A 17231-nucleotide genomic window follows, 5' to 3' on the forward strand; every position below is an offset into this window, starting at 1 on the left:
CCACATACACCCAGAGAGGAATAGGCAAATAAGATACAAAGTCTTAAAAAACAGCAGGTTTTGACTCACATCCGTCAGTGTGAGATCAACAACACTGTAAAAGAGAGAGTGTTCTGAGGGTAATATGCCAATAAACCGTTGTGTAACTCCTTAACCTGAGTCAACTCTTTTTCAATGAGGGGAAAGCATGAACACAGAACAAACACATACCCCACTGTGACAGGATCTTCCCACAAAGGCAGAGCCACTTCTGTTCAGTTCAGACCTGGGCCCGTATCCACAAAGCATCTCAAATAGGAGTGCTGATCAAGGATCAGGTCCTCCCTCTCCATATCATCTGATTCGAGTGGCGCAGTGGTCTAAGGCACTGCATCGCAGTGCTAGCAGTGCCACTAGAGATCCTGGTTCGAATCCAGGCTCTGTCATAGCCGGCCGCGACCGGGAGACCCATGGGGCGGCGCACAATTGGCCCAGCGTCGTCCAGGGTAGGGGAGGGAATGGCCGGCAGGGATGTAGCTCAGTTGGTAGAGCATGGCGTTTGCAACGCCAGGGTTGTGGGGTTCGATTCCCACAGGGGGCCAGTATGAAAAAAACTAATAATGTATGCACTCACTAACAGCAAGTCGCTCTGGATAAGAGCGTCTGCTAAATGACTAAAAATGTAAAAACAAAAATGATGATCTAAAAGGCTAAACTGATCCTAGATCAACACTCCTGCTCTGAGATGCTTTGGGGATACGGGCCCTGGCCAAGTTCCCAATAATACACTTTCCCTTCCACTCCTTAGGCTGGTATTTCAGCTCATATGACTTTATAAAAACCAGACATGGAGGAGTCTTAGAGACACATTCTGAAAAACAAACACTAACTGAGCTCTTAAACATTGCATCCCCGCCCCTACACTGTCTGTCCCCGCCCCTACACTGTCTGTCCCCGCCCCTACACTGCCTGTCCCCGCCCCTACACTGTCTGTCCCCGCCCCTACACTGTCTGTCCCCGCCCCTACACTGTCTGTCCCCGCCCCTACACTGTCTGTCCCCGCCCCTACACTGTCTGTCCCCGCCCCTACACTGTCTGTCCCCGCCCCTACACTGTCTGTCCCCGCCCCTACACTGTCTGTCCCCGCCCCTACACTGTCTGAAAGAGATAACTGACTGAAAAGGGACTATTGCACCCCCCATCCTTACTTGGCCTACACTGTCTGAAAGAGATGGGCTCGGTTAAAGGTCAAACAAACCGAAGGTATGGCTACCACTGACTCTTGAATATGATGGAGCTATATATCTTTACCAAAAACCTCGTTGCTGCCACGATCTTTGAACAAGATGTCTTGAGATATTCAAAACAGGGTTTTTCAGTCGCTGAGCAAAAGTCATTTTGTCAGTGTATTCAAAACCATTGCCTGGGACATCAAAAAAAGAGGTGATGGCATTTGCCTGCAAAGTCGTTCCATGGTGTTTGTTACCAAAGAAGAAGCGCATCGTGAGGACGAAGGGTAGTCTCTGCAAGAAGCTCCCCATCTATACTGCTGGGGTCAGAGGGCAGAACGTCATACTGTTCACTCCACAGTCTCTCCAGCAGCTCAGATAACAGCGCTTTGCAGACTTCCTGTTTCTGCCTCACGCCAACATCTATCGTGGCCTTGACCTTCACTGATGACTGGATTAAATTGCCATTGGGCATGTCGTATTTCCAGTATCTCAGCATCTTATCCGTCTACTCCTTGACTTCCTGCCCGGTGAAGGGAACCTGGAGGATCTCGAAGCGGTAGCCGGCGACGTCGAGGAAACTGTTGCTGACGGTGTGCGATCACAGTGATCTGGTGACCCCTCTGTGACAGGATCTTCATGCTGGCCAGATCCGCACCTTGCCCCCCAGACACACACGGACTGGAGCAGAGTAGGAGCAGGCCCAGTGCAGGCAGCAGCACCAACACAGCAGGCCCAGTGCAGGCAGCAGCACCACAGCAGGCCCAGTGCAGGCAGCAGCACCACAGCAGGCCCAGTGCAGGCAGCAGCACCAACACAGCAGGCCCAGTACAGGCAGCAGCACCAACACAGCAGGCCCAGTGCAGGCAGCAGCACCAACACAGCAGGCCCAGTGCAGGCAGCAACACCAACACAGCAGGCCCAGTGCAGGCAGCACCAACACAGCAGGCCCAGTGCAGGCAGCACCAACACAGCAGGCACGGTGAGGTAATGAGGAAAAACTGACTGAGGAGAAGTCCTGGGAACCTCTGGACGAATAGACTACTTCCCAAATGGAACCCTATTCCCTATACAGTGCACTAGTTTTGACCAGAGCCCATCAAAAGTAGTGCACTATTTAGTGAATAAGGGTGCCATTTGGGATGCGGACATGGTGTTGTAAAGACTTGTCACATGGTCTGCGGCAACACTACTGGCAGACTGCCAGCAATTTCAGGACTACATAATCTCTCCCATTCAGGAATGTTTCGAAGGGAAAACCAGCACACTGCGTAAGAGGTAGCCTTAAAAATGCCTTTTTATGAAGTTGCTACAACCATGAAATGCAGCAACACACAGATGAGATGAAGTACAGGAAACAGTTCCACGTGCTGTTATATGCCAACTATACAGAGCGGAGCCACGCACAGTGTTTTCATTCTAGGGTTCTGGTCCGTGGTTGTTCTATGGAACGCTGCATATTTCTGACCTGTCTCCATCATGTCAAAGCTTTTAATCATTTTAGAAATCGGGAGCTGTCAGCTGGTGAGCATAGCCTGGTCCCAGATTTGTTTGTTCTCTTGATAACTCCAATGCTGTCATTGTCAAGCTAAATGAGTGACAAGGAGTTGGCATGATAGCACAAACATACTGGCACTCAGGCTAGCGTGAGCATAGTTCCCTTCAACAACGATGATGACAAAACTCAATCCAAAGGAAAGTAAGACAGTTGGATCTTTATTAAGATTTGTTGGCAAATCAATGATTCCTGAAACACAAGAGGCATAAAATATATACAATGTGAACATAATGTCCACTCCCAATGTAGGAAATATGGTGCAATTTGGGACACACACAATAATCAAGTTCAGTCAGTGGTCATCACCACCACCTAGCACGTCAAGTAACCAAGGCCGTAATAACATGATATCAAGTAACCAAGGCTGTAATAACGTGATATCAAGTAACCAAGGCTGTAATAACGTGATATCAAGTAACCAAGGCCGTAATAACGTGATATCAAGTAACCAAGGCTATAATAACGTGATATCAAGTAACCAAGGCTGTAATAACGTGATATCAAGTAACCAAGGCCGTAATAACGTGATATCAAGTAACCAAGGCTGTAATAACGTGATATCAAGTAACCAAGGCCGTAATAACGTGATATCAAGTAACCAAGGCCGTAATAACGTGATATCAAGTAACCAAGGCCGTAATAACGTGATATCAAGTAACCAAGGCCGTAATAACGTGATATCAAGTAACCAAGGCCGTAATAACGTGATATCAAGTAACCAAGGCTGTAATAACGTGATATCAAGTAACCAAGGCCGTAATAACATGATATCAAGTAACCAAGGCTGTAATAACGTGATATCAAGTAACCAAGGCTGTAATAACGTGATATCAAGTAACCAAGGCTGTAATAACGTGATATCAAGTAACCAAGGCTGTAATAACGTGATATCAAGTAACCAAGGCTGTAATAACGTGATATCAAGTAACCAAGGCCGTAATAACGTGATATCAAGTAACCAAGGCTGTAATAACGTGATATCAAGTAACCAAGGCCGTAATAACGTGATATCAAGTAACCAAGGCCGTAATAACATGATATCAAGTAACCAAGGCTGTAATAACGTGATATCAAGTAACCAAGGCTGTAATAACGTGATATCAAGTAACCAAGGCCGTAATAACGTGATATCAAGTAACCAAGGCTATAATAACGTGATATCAAGTAACCAAGGCTGTAATAACGTGATATCAAGTAACCAAGGCCGTAATAACGTGATATCAAGTAACCAAGGCTGTAATAACGTGATATCAAGTAACCAAGGCTGTAATAACGTGATATCAAGTAACCAAGGCCGTAATAACGTGATATCAAGTAACCAAGGCCGTAATAACATGATATCAAGTAACCAAGGCCGTAATAACGTGATATCAAGTAACCAAGGCCGTAATAACGTGATATCAAGTAACCAAGGCCGTAATAACGTGATATCAAGTAACCAAGGCCGTAATAACATGATATCAAGTAACCAAGGCCGTAATAACGTGATATCAAGTAACCAAGGCTGTAATAACGTGATATCAAGTAACCAAGGCTGTAATAACGTGATATCAAGTAACCAAGGCTGTAATAACGTGATATCAAGTAACCAAGGCTGTAATAACGTGATATCAAGTAACCAAGGCTGTAATAACGTGATATCAAGTAACCAAGGCTGTAATAACGTGATATCAAGTAACCAAGGCTGTAATAACATGATATCAAGTAACCAAGGCTGTAATAACGTGATATCAAGTAACCAAGGCCGTAATAACGTGATATAAAGTAACCAAGGCTGTAACACGGCCTTACCCTGGGCCTACCCAAAGTAACCAAGGCTGTAACACGGCCTTACCCTGGGCCTACCCAAAGTAACCAAGGCTGTAATACGGCCTTACCCTGGGCCTATCCAAAGTAACCAAGGCTGTAATACGGCCTTACCCTGGGCCTATCCAAAGTAACCAAGGCTGTAATACGGCCTTACCCTGGGCCTATCCAAAGTAACCAAGGCTGTAATACGGCCTTACCCTGGGCCTATCCAAAGTAACCAAGGCTGTAATACGGCCTTACCCTGGGCCTATCCAAAGTAACCAAGGCTGTAATACGGCCTTACCCTGGGCCTATCCAAAGTAACCAAGGCTGTAATACGGCCTTACCCTGGGCCTACCCAACTGGGCAACACGTCAGTAGTAAGTCATGTCAGTAGCTATTCAAACGTCTATGACATGTTTTTGTCAACATAATACAGTACTTCAAACAAGGAACACACATTCCATATCAATAGACAGCTGCTTCAGTCCAAAGGATGACGAGAGTCCAGTATTGGGTGGTCTGCAGTTTACAACCAAACAGTCAACGGTAAGTTCAAAACGCACATCTCACAACCTTTAGTAGTAGGCTTTAAAGTTGCTACTTTGGTGTAGTGTTTTCAGGTGTAGTGTACTTCGGAGTAGTGTACTCAGGTGTAGTGTACTTCGGAGTAGTGTACTCAGGGTCGTATGGAGGACGCCGTAGCAAAACGTACAAAGACAAGTGTTTCTTATTGAAAAGTTCAGTTAAACAGTCCAGAGAGTCAGTCCAGACAGTCAGTCCAGATAGTCAGTCCAGAGAGTCAGTCCAGAGAGTCAGTCCAGAGAGTCAGTCCAGACAGTCAGTCCAGATAGTCGGTCCAGAGAGTCAGTCCAGACAGTCAGTCCAGATAGTCAGTCCAGAGAGTCAGTCCAGATAGTCAGTCCAGAGAGTCAGTCCAGATACAGTCCAGAGAGTCGGTCCAGATAGTCAGTCCAGACAGTCAGTCCAGATAGTCAGTCCAGAGAGTCAGTCCAGAGAGTCAGTCCAGAGAGTCAGTCCAGACAGTCAGTCCAGATAGTCGGTCCAGAGAGTCAGTCCAGACAGTCAGTCCAGATAGTCAGTCCAGAGAGTCAGTCCAGAGAGTCAGTCCAGAGAGTCAGTCCAGACAGTCAGTCCAGATAGTCGGTCCAGAGAGTCAGTCCAGACAGTCAGTCCAGATAGTCAGTCCAGAGAGTCAGTCCAGATAGTCAGTCCAGAGAGTCAGTCCAGATACAGTCCAGAGAGTCGGTCCAGATAGTCAGTCCAGACAGTCAGTCCAGATAGTCAGTCCAGAGAGTCAGTCCAGAGAGTCAGTCCAGACAGTCAGTCCAGACAGTCAGTCCAGATAGTCAGTCCAGAGAGTCAGTCCAGATACAGTCCAGAGAGTCAGTCCAGATACAGTCCAGACAGTCAGTCCAGACAGTCAGTCCAGATAGTCAGTCCAGACAGTCAGTCCAGACAGTCAGTCCAGACAGTCAGTCCAGACAGTCAGTCCAGACAGTCAGTCCAGATAGTCAGTCCAGACAGTCAGTCCAGACAGTCAGTCCAGATACAGTCCAGACAGTCGGTCCAGATAGTCAGTCCAGAGAGTCAGTCCAGACAGTCAGTCCAGACAGTCAGTCCAGATAGTCAGTCCAGAGAGTCAGTCCAGATACAGTCCAGAGAGTCAGTCCAGATACAGTCCAGACAGTCAGTCCAGACAGTCAGTCCAGATAGTCAGTCCAGACAGTCAGTCCAGACAGTCAGTCCAGACAGTCAGTCCAGACAGTCAGTCCAGATAGTCAGTCCAGACAGTCAGTCCAGACAGTCAGTCCAGATACAGTCCAGACAGTCAGTCCAGACAGTCAGTCCAGACAGTCAGTCCAGATACAGTCCAGACAGTCAGTCCAGATAGTCAGTCCAGACAGTCAGTCCAGATAGTCAGTCCAGACAGTCAGTCCAGACAGTCAGTCCAGATACAGTCCAGACAGTCGGTCCAGATAGTCAGTCCAGACAGTCAGTCCAGATAGTCAGTCCAGATAGTCAGTCCAGATAGTCAGTCCAGACAGTCGGTCCAGATAGTCAGCCCAGATAGTCAGTCCAGACAGTCAGTCCAGATAGTCAGTCCAGACAGTCGGTCCAGATAGTCAGCCCAGATAGTCAGTCCAGACAGTCAGTCCAGATAGTCAGTCCAGACAGTCAGTCCAGATAGTCAGTCCAGACAGTCAGTCCAGATAGTCAGTCCAGACAGTCAGTCCAGACAGTCAGTCCAGATACAGTCCAGACAGTCAGTCCAGATAGTCAATCCCTGTTTCAGTCCATTTTCTTCCGTGTGGTTTAAGTGTACTCTCCAACGTAGTCTACTCTGATGTAGTGCAATCTCATACAGTGCCCTCATTATGTAGTGTACTAGTCAGTACAGGTGTAGCAGTGTGTCAGTACACCTGAATGACCTCATCCCAGTCCCTGACAGGCCACACCCCGTTGTCCTGCACGTTGGGCGGAGAGCTCTTCCAGTCCCAGGTCTTTACAGGTGTGTTCCAGGAGGGGCCGTAGTTAGCTGACACATAGTCCAGCGTCTCACATGGGACCCGCACCTTGAGGTCCATCAGCTCAGACCAGCAGAGAGTAAACTTAGGGAACACATACCTAACAGAACAGGTAGGAGTCTCTGGTTAGTAAGTCTGGAATGGTATCAAAAACATATTTAAATATACACTAAATATACACAAGTATGTGGACACCCCTTCAAATTAGTGGATTCGGCTATTTCAGCCACACCCATGGCTGACAGGTGTATAAAATCGAGCCCACAGCCATGCAATCTCCATAGATAAACATTGGCAGTAGAATGGCTTTACTGAAGAGCTCAGTGACTTCCAACGTGGCACCGTCATAGGATGCCACCTTTCCGACAAGTCAGTTCGTCAAATGTCTGCCCTGCTAGAGCTGCCCCCGGTCAACTGTAAGTGTTGATATTGTGAAGTGGAACGTCTAGGAGCAACAACGGCTCAGCCGTGAAGTGGTAGGCCACACAAGCTCACAGAACGGGACCGCCGAGTGCTGTCCTCAGTTGCAACACTCATTACCGAGTTCCAAACTGCCTCTGGAAGCAACGTCAGCACAAGAACTGTTCGTCGGGAGTTTTGTAAAGCTCGCCCAACATCAGTGCCTGACCTCACTAATGGTCTTGTGGCTGAAAGGAAGCAAGTCCCTGCAGCAATGTTCCAACATCTAGTGGAAAGCCTTCCCAGAAGAGTGGAGGCTGTTATAGCAGCAAAGGGGGGACCAACTCCATATTAATGCCCATGATTTTGGAATGAGATGTTCGACGAGCTGGTGTCCACATATTTGAAAGCATCTCTACTACACATTTTAAAAACATATACTAAAACATCTCAACAAAGCCTGAAGGTCTGCAGAGAGTACATTTAGGGAACACATACTGTATCTGACAGGAGGGAGAAGGAGAAGCATTGGTAACCGCTGGTTAGTAACTGGGACAAAAACACTGCTAATTATTTTTAAAAACAACTGTAAATACAACGTGGTCTCAGAGCATTTCGTACTATTCTGTACGTAAATCCGAGACACTCCATTTAGTATGAGATGTTACGTTTCGTATGGTATGTATTTGTGGATGTCCATCATCCATTTTGTACGATATGTTACGAATTTACAATTCGTATGATATGTTTACGAATTGCAATCTGGACAATATGTTACGTTTTTTGCTAAAACATATGATATGTTATGAATTCCAATTTGTTGTGGCTAAAGTTAGCTAGGTAGCTAACGCTAACATCAGCTAGCTCTAGGGGTTAGGTCGTTGCAAAGTAGCTAAAAAAAAGTAGCAAGTAGTTGCAATGTTGCTAATTAGCTAAAAACGCAAAAGTTGTCTGTGATGAGATTTGAACACGCAACCCTTGCGTTGCTAGACTATACGTGCTATGAGACCAGTCTCCCACTTTGCGCAAGTTCAAAGTTCTTAATTTGGCATTAGGGAACACATGACCCTCTAGAGCTAAAGAACATTCTGGAATGTTCACCTCCACATTATACTTTGAACTCGTGGAAAGTTGGAGATGCTGTCAAGAAAACACTGGCATGTTTTATCATCGGACCCAGCTGAATTTAAGAACCCACCACTTACTGTCCTCTTGTTATATTTGGTAACACACGATTATTTTCGCTCGACTCCGACCCCATTCGATACATTGAACGGATGTGGGTGGGGCTATGTCTACGTAAGGGTGCAAATCAGAAACTCTGACGAAGGCCTTGAGGCCGATACGTAAAGCTTAATAAAGAGATGTGATGCCAGCAGGAGCAGTGTGCAGGTTTCGTATTTTTTCTCATGTTATTCAACTGTTACCATGGTACCTGCATCAAAGATAGCTCAGATGTGCGATTGCATTTCTAAATACATAAAAATAAATTTTAAAAAGCCTGAAGGTCAACAGATTGAAAACGTGTTACCTGTAGTTTTTGTTACAGTCTATCACTAAGCAACAGTGACTCGGCTTTATAACGTATAGTAATAGTGAAACAGAGACTTACTTGAATTTCTTCCCACTCTTAGCTTGGGTTCCTCCGTTCCACACGACGTCAGTCTCCTCGTAGAAGAAGAAAATGTCCAGTTTAACATCCAGGCCCTGGAAGGACAGTTCCAGGCTGTCCTCCACCTGAACAGAGACACATAACATGATACCATTAACCCTGGAAGGACAGATCCAGGCTGTCCACCTGAACAGAGACACATAACATGATACCATTAACCCTGGAAGGACAGATCCAGGCTGTCCACCTGAACAGAGACACATAACATGATACCATTAACCCTGGAAGGACAGATCCAGGCTGTCCACCTGAACAGAGACACATAACATGATACCATTAACCCTGGAAGGACAGATCCAGGCTGTCCACCTGAACAGAGACACATAACATGATACCATTAACCCTGGAAGGACAGATCCAGGCTGTCCACCTGAACAGAGACACATAACATGATACCATTAACCCTGGAAGGACAGATCCAGGCTGTCCACCTGAACAGAGACACATAACATGATACCATTAACCCTGGAAGGACAGATCCAGGCTGTCCACCTGAACAGAGACACATAACATGATACCATTAACCCTGGAAGGACAGATCCAGGCTGTCCACCTGAACAGAGACACATAACATGATACCATTAACCCTGGAAGGACAGATCCAGGCTGTCCACCTGAACAGAGACACATAACATGATACCATTAACCCTGGAAGGACAGATCCAGGCTGTCCACCTGAACAGAGACACATAACATGATACCATTAACCCTGGAAGGACAGATCCAGGCTGTCCACCTGAACAGAGACACATAACATGATACCATTAACCCTGGAAGGACAGATCCAGGCTGTCCACCTGAACAGAGACACATAACATGATACCATTAACCCTGGAAGGACAGATCCAGGCTGTCCACCTGAACAGAGACACATAACATGATACCATTAACCCTGGAAGGACAGTTCCAGGCTGTCCACCTGAACAGAGACACATAACATGATACCATTAACCCTGGAAGGACAGATCCAGGCTGTCCACCTGAACAGAGACACATAACATGATACCATTAACCCTGGAAGGACAGATCCAGGCTGTCCACCTGAACAGAGACACATAACATGATACCATTAACCCTGGAAGGACAGTTCCAGGCTGTCCACCTGAACAGAGACACATAACATGATACCATTAACCCTGGAAGGACAGATCCAGGCTGTCCACCTGAACAGAGACACATAACATGATAACATTAACCCTGGAAGGACAGATCCAGGCTGTCCACCTGAACAGAGACACATAACATGATACCATTAACCCTGGAAGGACAGATCCAGGCTGTCCACCACCTGAACAGAGACACATAACATGATACCATTAACCCTGGAAGGACAGATCCAGGCTGTCCACCTGAACAGAGACACATAACATGATACCATTAACCCTGGAAGGACAGATCCAGGCTGTCCACCTGAACAGAGACACATAACATGATACCATTAACCCTGGAAGGACAGATCCAGGCTGTCCACCTGAACAGAGACACATAACATGATACCATTAACCCTGGAAGGACAGATCCAGGCTGTCCACCTGAACAGAGACACATAACATGATACCATTAACCCTGGAAGGACAGATCCAGGCTGTCCACCTGAACAGAGACACATAACATGATACCATTAACCCTGGAAGGACAGATCCAGGCTGTCCACCTGAACAGACACATAACATGATACCATTAACCCTGGAAGGACAGATCCAGGCTGTCCACCTGAACAGACACATAACATGATACCATTAACCCTGGAAGGACAGATCCAGGCTGTCCACCTGAACAGAGACACATAACATGATACCATTAACCCTGGAAGGACAGATCCAGGCTGTCCACCTGAACAGAGACACATAACATGATACCATTAACCCTGGAAGGACAGATCCAGGCTGTCCACCTGAACAGAGACACATAACATGATACCATTAACCCTGGAAGGACAGATCCAGGCTGTCCACCTGAACAGAGACACATAACATGATACCATTAACCCTGGAAGGACAGATCCAGGCTGTCCACCTGAACAGAGACATAACATGATACCATTAACCCTGGAAGGACAGATCCAGGCTGTCCACCTGAACAGAGACACATAACATGATACCATTAACCCTGGAAGGACAGATCCAGGCTGTCCACCTGAACAGAGACACATAACATGATACCATTAACCCTGGAAGGACAGATCCAGGCTGTCCACCTGAACAGAGACACATAACATGATACCATTAACCCTGGAAGGACAGATCCAGGCTGTCCACCTGAACAGAGACACATAACATGATACCATTAACCCTGGAAGGACAGATCCAGGCTGTCCACCTGAACAGAGACACATAACATGATACCATTAACCCTGGAAGGACAGATCCAGGCTGTCCACCTGAACAGAGACACATAACATGATACCATTAACCCTGGAAGGACAGATCCAGGCTGTCCACCTGAACAGAGACACATAACATGATACCATTAACCCTGGAAGGACAGATCCAGGCTGTCCACCTGAACAGAGACACATAACATGATACCATTAACCCTGGAAGGACAGATCCAGGCTGTCCACCTGAACAGAGACACATAACATGATACCATTAACCCTGGAAGGACAGATCCAGGCTGTCCACCTGAACAGAGACACATAACATGATACCATTAACCCTGGAAGGACAGATCCAGGCTGTCCACCTGAACAGAGACACATAACATGATACCATTAACCCTGGAAGGACAGATCCAGGCTGTCCACCTGAACAGAGACATAACATGATACCATTAACCCTGGAAGGACAGATCCAGGCTGTCCACCTGAACAGAGACACATAACATGATACCATTAACCCTGGAAGGACAGATCCAGGCTGTCCACCTGAACAGAGACACATAACATGATACCATTAACCCTGGAAGGACAGTTCCAGGCTGTCCACCTGAACAGAGACACATAACATGATACCATTAACCCTGGAAGGACAGATCCAGGCTGTCCACCTGAACAGAGACACATAACATGATACCATTAACCCTGGAAGGACAGATCCAGACTGTCCACCTGAACAGAGACACATAACATGATACCATTAACCCTGGAAGGACAGATCCAGGCTGTCCACCTGAACAGAGACACATAACATGATACCATTAACCCTGGAAGGACAGATCCAGGCTGTCCACCTGAACAGAGACACATAACATGATACCATTAACCCTGGAAGGACAGATCCAGGCTGTCCACCTGAACAGAGACACATAACATGATACCATTAACCCTGGAAGGACAGATCCAGGCTGTCCACCTGAACAGAGACACATAACATGATACCATTAACCCTGGAAGGACAGATCCAGGCTGTCCACCTGAACAGAGACACATAACATGATACCATTAACCCTGGAAGGACAGATCCAGGCTGTCCACCTGAACAGAGACACATAACATGATACCATTAACCCTGGAAGGACAGATCCAGGCTGTCCACCTGAACAGAGACACATAACATGATACCATTAACCCTGGAAGGACAGATCCAGGCTGTCCACCTGAACAGAGACACATAACATGATACCATTAACCCTGGAAGGACAGTTCCAGGCTGTCCACCTGAACAGAGACACATAACATGATACCATTAACCCTGGAAGGACAGATCCAGGCTGTCCACCTGAACAGAGACACATAACATGATACCATTAACCCTGGAAGGACAGATCCAGGCTGTCCACCTGAACAGAGACACATAACATGATACCATTAACCCTGGAAGGACAGTTCCAGGCTGTCCACCTGAACAGAGACACATAACATGATACCATTAACCCTGGAAGGACAGATCCAGGCTGTCCACCTGAACAGAGACACATAACATGATAACATTAACCCTGGAAGGACAGATCCAGGCTGTCCACCTGAACAGAGACACATAACATGATACCATTAACCCTGGAAGGACAGATCCAGGCTGTCCACCTGAACAGAGACACATAACATGATACCATTAACCCTGGAAGGACAGATCCAGGCTGTCCACCTGAACAGAGACACATAACATGATACCATTAACCCTGGAAGGACAGATCCAGGCTGTCCACCTGAACAGAGACACATAACATGATACCATTAACCCTGGAAGGACAGATCCAGGCTGTCCACCTGAACAGAGACACATAACATGATACCATTAACCCTGGAAGGACAGATCCAGGCTGTCCACCTGAACAGACACATAACATGATACCATTAACCCTGGAAGGACAGATCCAGGCTGTCCACCTGAACAGACACATAACATGATACCATTAACCCTGGAAGGACAGATCCAGGCTGTCCACCTGAACAGAGACACATAACATGATACCATTAACCCTGGAAGGACAGATCCAGGCTGTCCACCTGAACAGAGACACATAACATGATACCATTAACCCTGGAAGGACAGATCCAGGCTGTCCACCTGAACAGAGACACATAACATGATACCATTAACCCTGGAAGGACAGATCCAGGCTGTCCACCTGAACAGAGACACATAACATGATACCATTAACCCTGGAAGGACAGATCCAGGCTGTCCACCTGAACAGAGACATAACATGATACCATTAACCCTGGAAGGACAGATCCAGGCTGTCCACCTGAACAGAGACACATAACATGATACCATTAACCCTGGAAGGACAGATCCAGGCTGTCCACCTGAACAGAGACACATAACATGATACCATTAACCCTGGAAGGACAGATCCAGGCTGTCCACCTGAACAGAGACACATAACATGATACCATTAACCCTGGAAGGACAGATCCAGGCTGTCCACCTGAACAGAGACACATAACATGATACCATTAACCCTGGAAGGACAGATCCAGGCTGTCCACCTGAACAGAGACACATAACATGATACCATTAACCCTGGAAGGACAGATCCAGGCTGTCCACCTGAACAGAGACACATAACATGATACCATTAACCCTGGAAGGACAGATCCAGGCTGTCCACCTGAACAGAGACACATAACATGATACCATTAACCCTGGAAGGACAGATCCAGGCTGTCCACCTGAACAGAGACACATAACATGATACCATTAACCCTGGAAGGACAGATCCAGGCTGTCCACCTGAACAGAGACACATAACATGATACCATTAACCCTGGAAGGACAGATCCAGGCTGTCCACCTGAACAGAGACACATAACATGATACCATTAACCCTGGAAGGACAGATCCAGGCTGTCCACCTGAACAGAGACACATAACATGATACCATTAACCCTGGAAGGACAGATCCAGGCTGTCCACCTGAACAGAGACATAACATGATACCATTAACCCTGGAAGGACAGATCCAGGCTGTCCACCTGAACAGAGACACATAACATGATACCATTAACCCTGGAAGGACAGATCCAGGCTGTCCACCTGAACAGAGACACATAACATGATACCATTAACCCTGGAAGGACAGTTCCAGGCTGTCCACCTGAACAGAGACACATAACATGATACCATTAACCCTGGAAGGACAGATCCAGGCTGTCCACCTGAACAGAGACACATAACATGATACCATTAACCCTGGAAGGACAGATCCAGGCTGTCCACCTGAACAGAGACACATAACATGATACCATTAACCCTGGAAGGACAGATCCAGGCTGTCCACCTGAACAGAGACACATAACATGATACCATTAACCCTGGAAGGACAGATCCAGGCTGTCCACCTGAACAGAGACACATAACATGATACCATTAACCCTGGAAGGACAGATCCAGGCTGTCCACCTGAACAGAGACACATAACATGATACCATTAACCCTGGAAGGACAGATCCAGGCTGTCCACCTGAACAGAGACACATAACATGATACCATTAACCCTGGAAGGACAGATCCAGGCTGTCCACATGAACAGAGACACATAACATGATACCATTAACCCTGGAAGGACAGATCCAGGCTGTCCACCTGAACAGAGACACATAACATGATACCATTAACCCTGGAAGGACAGATCCAGGCTGTCCACCTGAACAGAGACACATAACATGATACCATTAACCCTGGAAGGACAGATCCAGGCTGTCCACCACCTGAACAGAGACACATAACATGATACCATTAACCCTGGAAGGACAGATCCAGGCTGTCCACCTGAACAGAGACACATAACATGATCCCATTAACCCTGGAAGGACAGATCCAGGCTGTCCACCTGAACAGAGACACATAACATGATACCATTAACCCTGGAAGGACAGATCCAGGCTGTCCACCTGAACAGAGACACATAACATGATACCATTAACCCTGGAAGGACAGTTCCAGGCTGTCCACCTGAACAGAGACACATAACATGATACCATTAACCCTGGAAGGACAGATCCAGGCTGTCCACCTGAACAGAGACACATAACATGATACCATTAACCCTGGAAGGACAGATCCAGGCTGTCCACCTGAACAGAGACACATAACATGATACCATTAACCCTGGAAGGACAGATCCAGGCTGTCCACCTGAACAGAGACACATAACATGATACCATTAACCCTGGAAGGACAGATCCAGGCTGTCCACATGAACAGAGACACATAACATGATACCATTAACCCTGGAAGGACAGTTCCAGATACAACACATTGACTGGCGATACTTCTGAAATGGCACCCTATTCACTATTTAGTGCACTACTTTGGACCAGGACCCAGATCAAAAGTAGTGCACTATAGAATAGGGTGCCATTTGGAACACACAAATGAACCAAAATGATCTTTCTAATAGTATCTCTTTTATGATCGGAAACATAATGTACCTTTCCAAACTTGTGTTTTAACGGAAGGCCAGCCTTTTGAAAAGCTTGAGTGATATCATGTCTGTAGTCTTTAATCCAGATGCCCAGGTCCACATCTTTACTGTAGCTAATGATACTGCACTGCCGAAACCAACCTGAGGAGAGGAGCAGAGACCAAGGCCATGTCAACCTGTAGGTAGTGATACTGTAGGAAGTGATACTGTAGGGAGTGATACTGTAGGAAGTGATACTGTAGGGAGTGATACTGTAGGGAGAGATACTGTAGGGAGTGATACTGTAGGGAGGATACTGTAGGTAATGATACTGTAGGGAGTGATACTGTAGGGAGAGATACTGTAGGTAATGATACTGTAGGGAGAGATACTGTAGGGAGTGATACTGTAGGGAGGATACTGTAGGTAATGATACTGTAGGGAGAGATACTGTAGGGAGAGATACTGTAGGTAATGATACTGTAGGGAGTAATACTGTAGGTAATGATACTGTAGGGAGAGATACTGTAGGGAGTGATACTGTAGGGAGTGATACTGTAGGGAGAGATACTGTAGGTAATGATACTGTAGGTAATGATACTGTAGGTAATGATACTGTAGGGAGTGATACTGTAGGGAGGATACTGTAGGGAGTGATACTGTAGGGAGTGATACTGTAGGGAGTGATACTGTAGGGAGTGATACTGTAGGGAGAGATACTGTAGGGAGAGATACTGTAGGGAGTGATACTGTAGGGAGTGATACTGTAGGGAGGATACTGTAGGGAGAGATACTGTAGGGAGTGATACTGTAGGGAGTGATACTGTAGGGAGTGATACTGTAGGGAGTGATACTGTAGGGAGAGATACTGTAGGGAGAGATACTGTAGGGAGTGATACTGTAGGGAGTGATACTGTAGGGAGGATACTGTAGGGAGAGATACTGTAGGGAGTGATACTGTAGGGAGTGATACTGTAGGGAGTGATACTGTAGGTAATGATACTGTAGGGAGTGATACTGTAGGGAGTGATACTGTAGGGAGTGATACTGTAGGGAGAGATACTGTAGGGAGGATACTGTAGGGAGTGATACTGTAGGGAGTGATACTGTAGGGAGAGATACTGTAGGGAGTGATACTGTAGGGAGTGATACTGTAGGGAGAGATACTGTAGGGAGTGATACTGTAGGTAATGATACTGTAGGGAGAGATACTGTAGGGAGTGATACTGTAGGGAGTGATACTGTAGGGAGAGATACTGTAGGGAGTG

At 46.6% G+C, this 17231-nt stretch overlaps 1 protein-coding gene across 1 annotated transcript in view; it reads right to left on the reverse strand.

Moving 5' to 3' along the window:
* Positions 1-2908: 2908 nt before the first annotated feature.
* LOC311118556 (ribitol-5-phosphate transferase FKTN-like) overlaps positions 2909-17231 on the reverse strand; it is a 34394-nt gene continuing 20071 nt past the window's right edge. The window contains exons 8-10 of the mRNA XM_084193346.1: positions 15992-16125; positions 9115-9239; positions 2909-7203 (exon numbers count right to left, since the gene is read on the reverse strand). Of these exons, the coding sequence (XP_084049472.1) occupies positions 6990-7203; positions 9115-9239; positions 15992-16125 (473 nt within the window). The 3' untranslated portion in view covers positions 2909-6989. The remainder of the gene's footprint in view (positions 7204-9114; positions 9240-15991; positions 16126-17231) is intronic.

This window comes from Coregonus lavaretus (assembly GCF_964263955.1).
Source record: "Coregonus lavaretus genome assembly, contig: HAP1_SCAFFOLD_236, whole genome shotgun sequence".
Classification (NCBI taxonomy): domain Eukaryota; kingdom Metazoa; phylum Chordata; class Actinopteri; order Salmoniformes; family Salmonidae; genus Coregonus; species Coregonus lavaretus.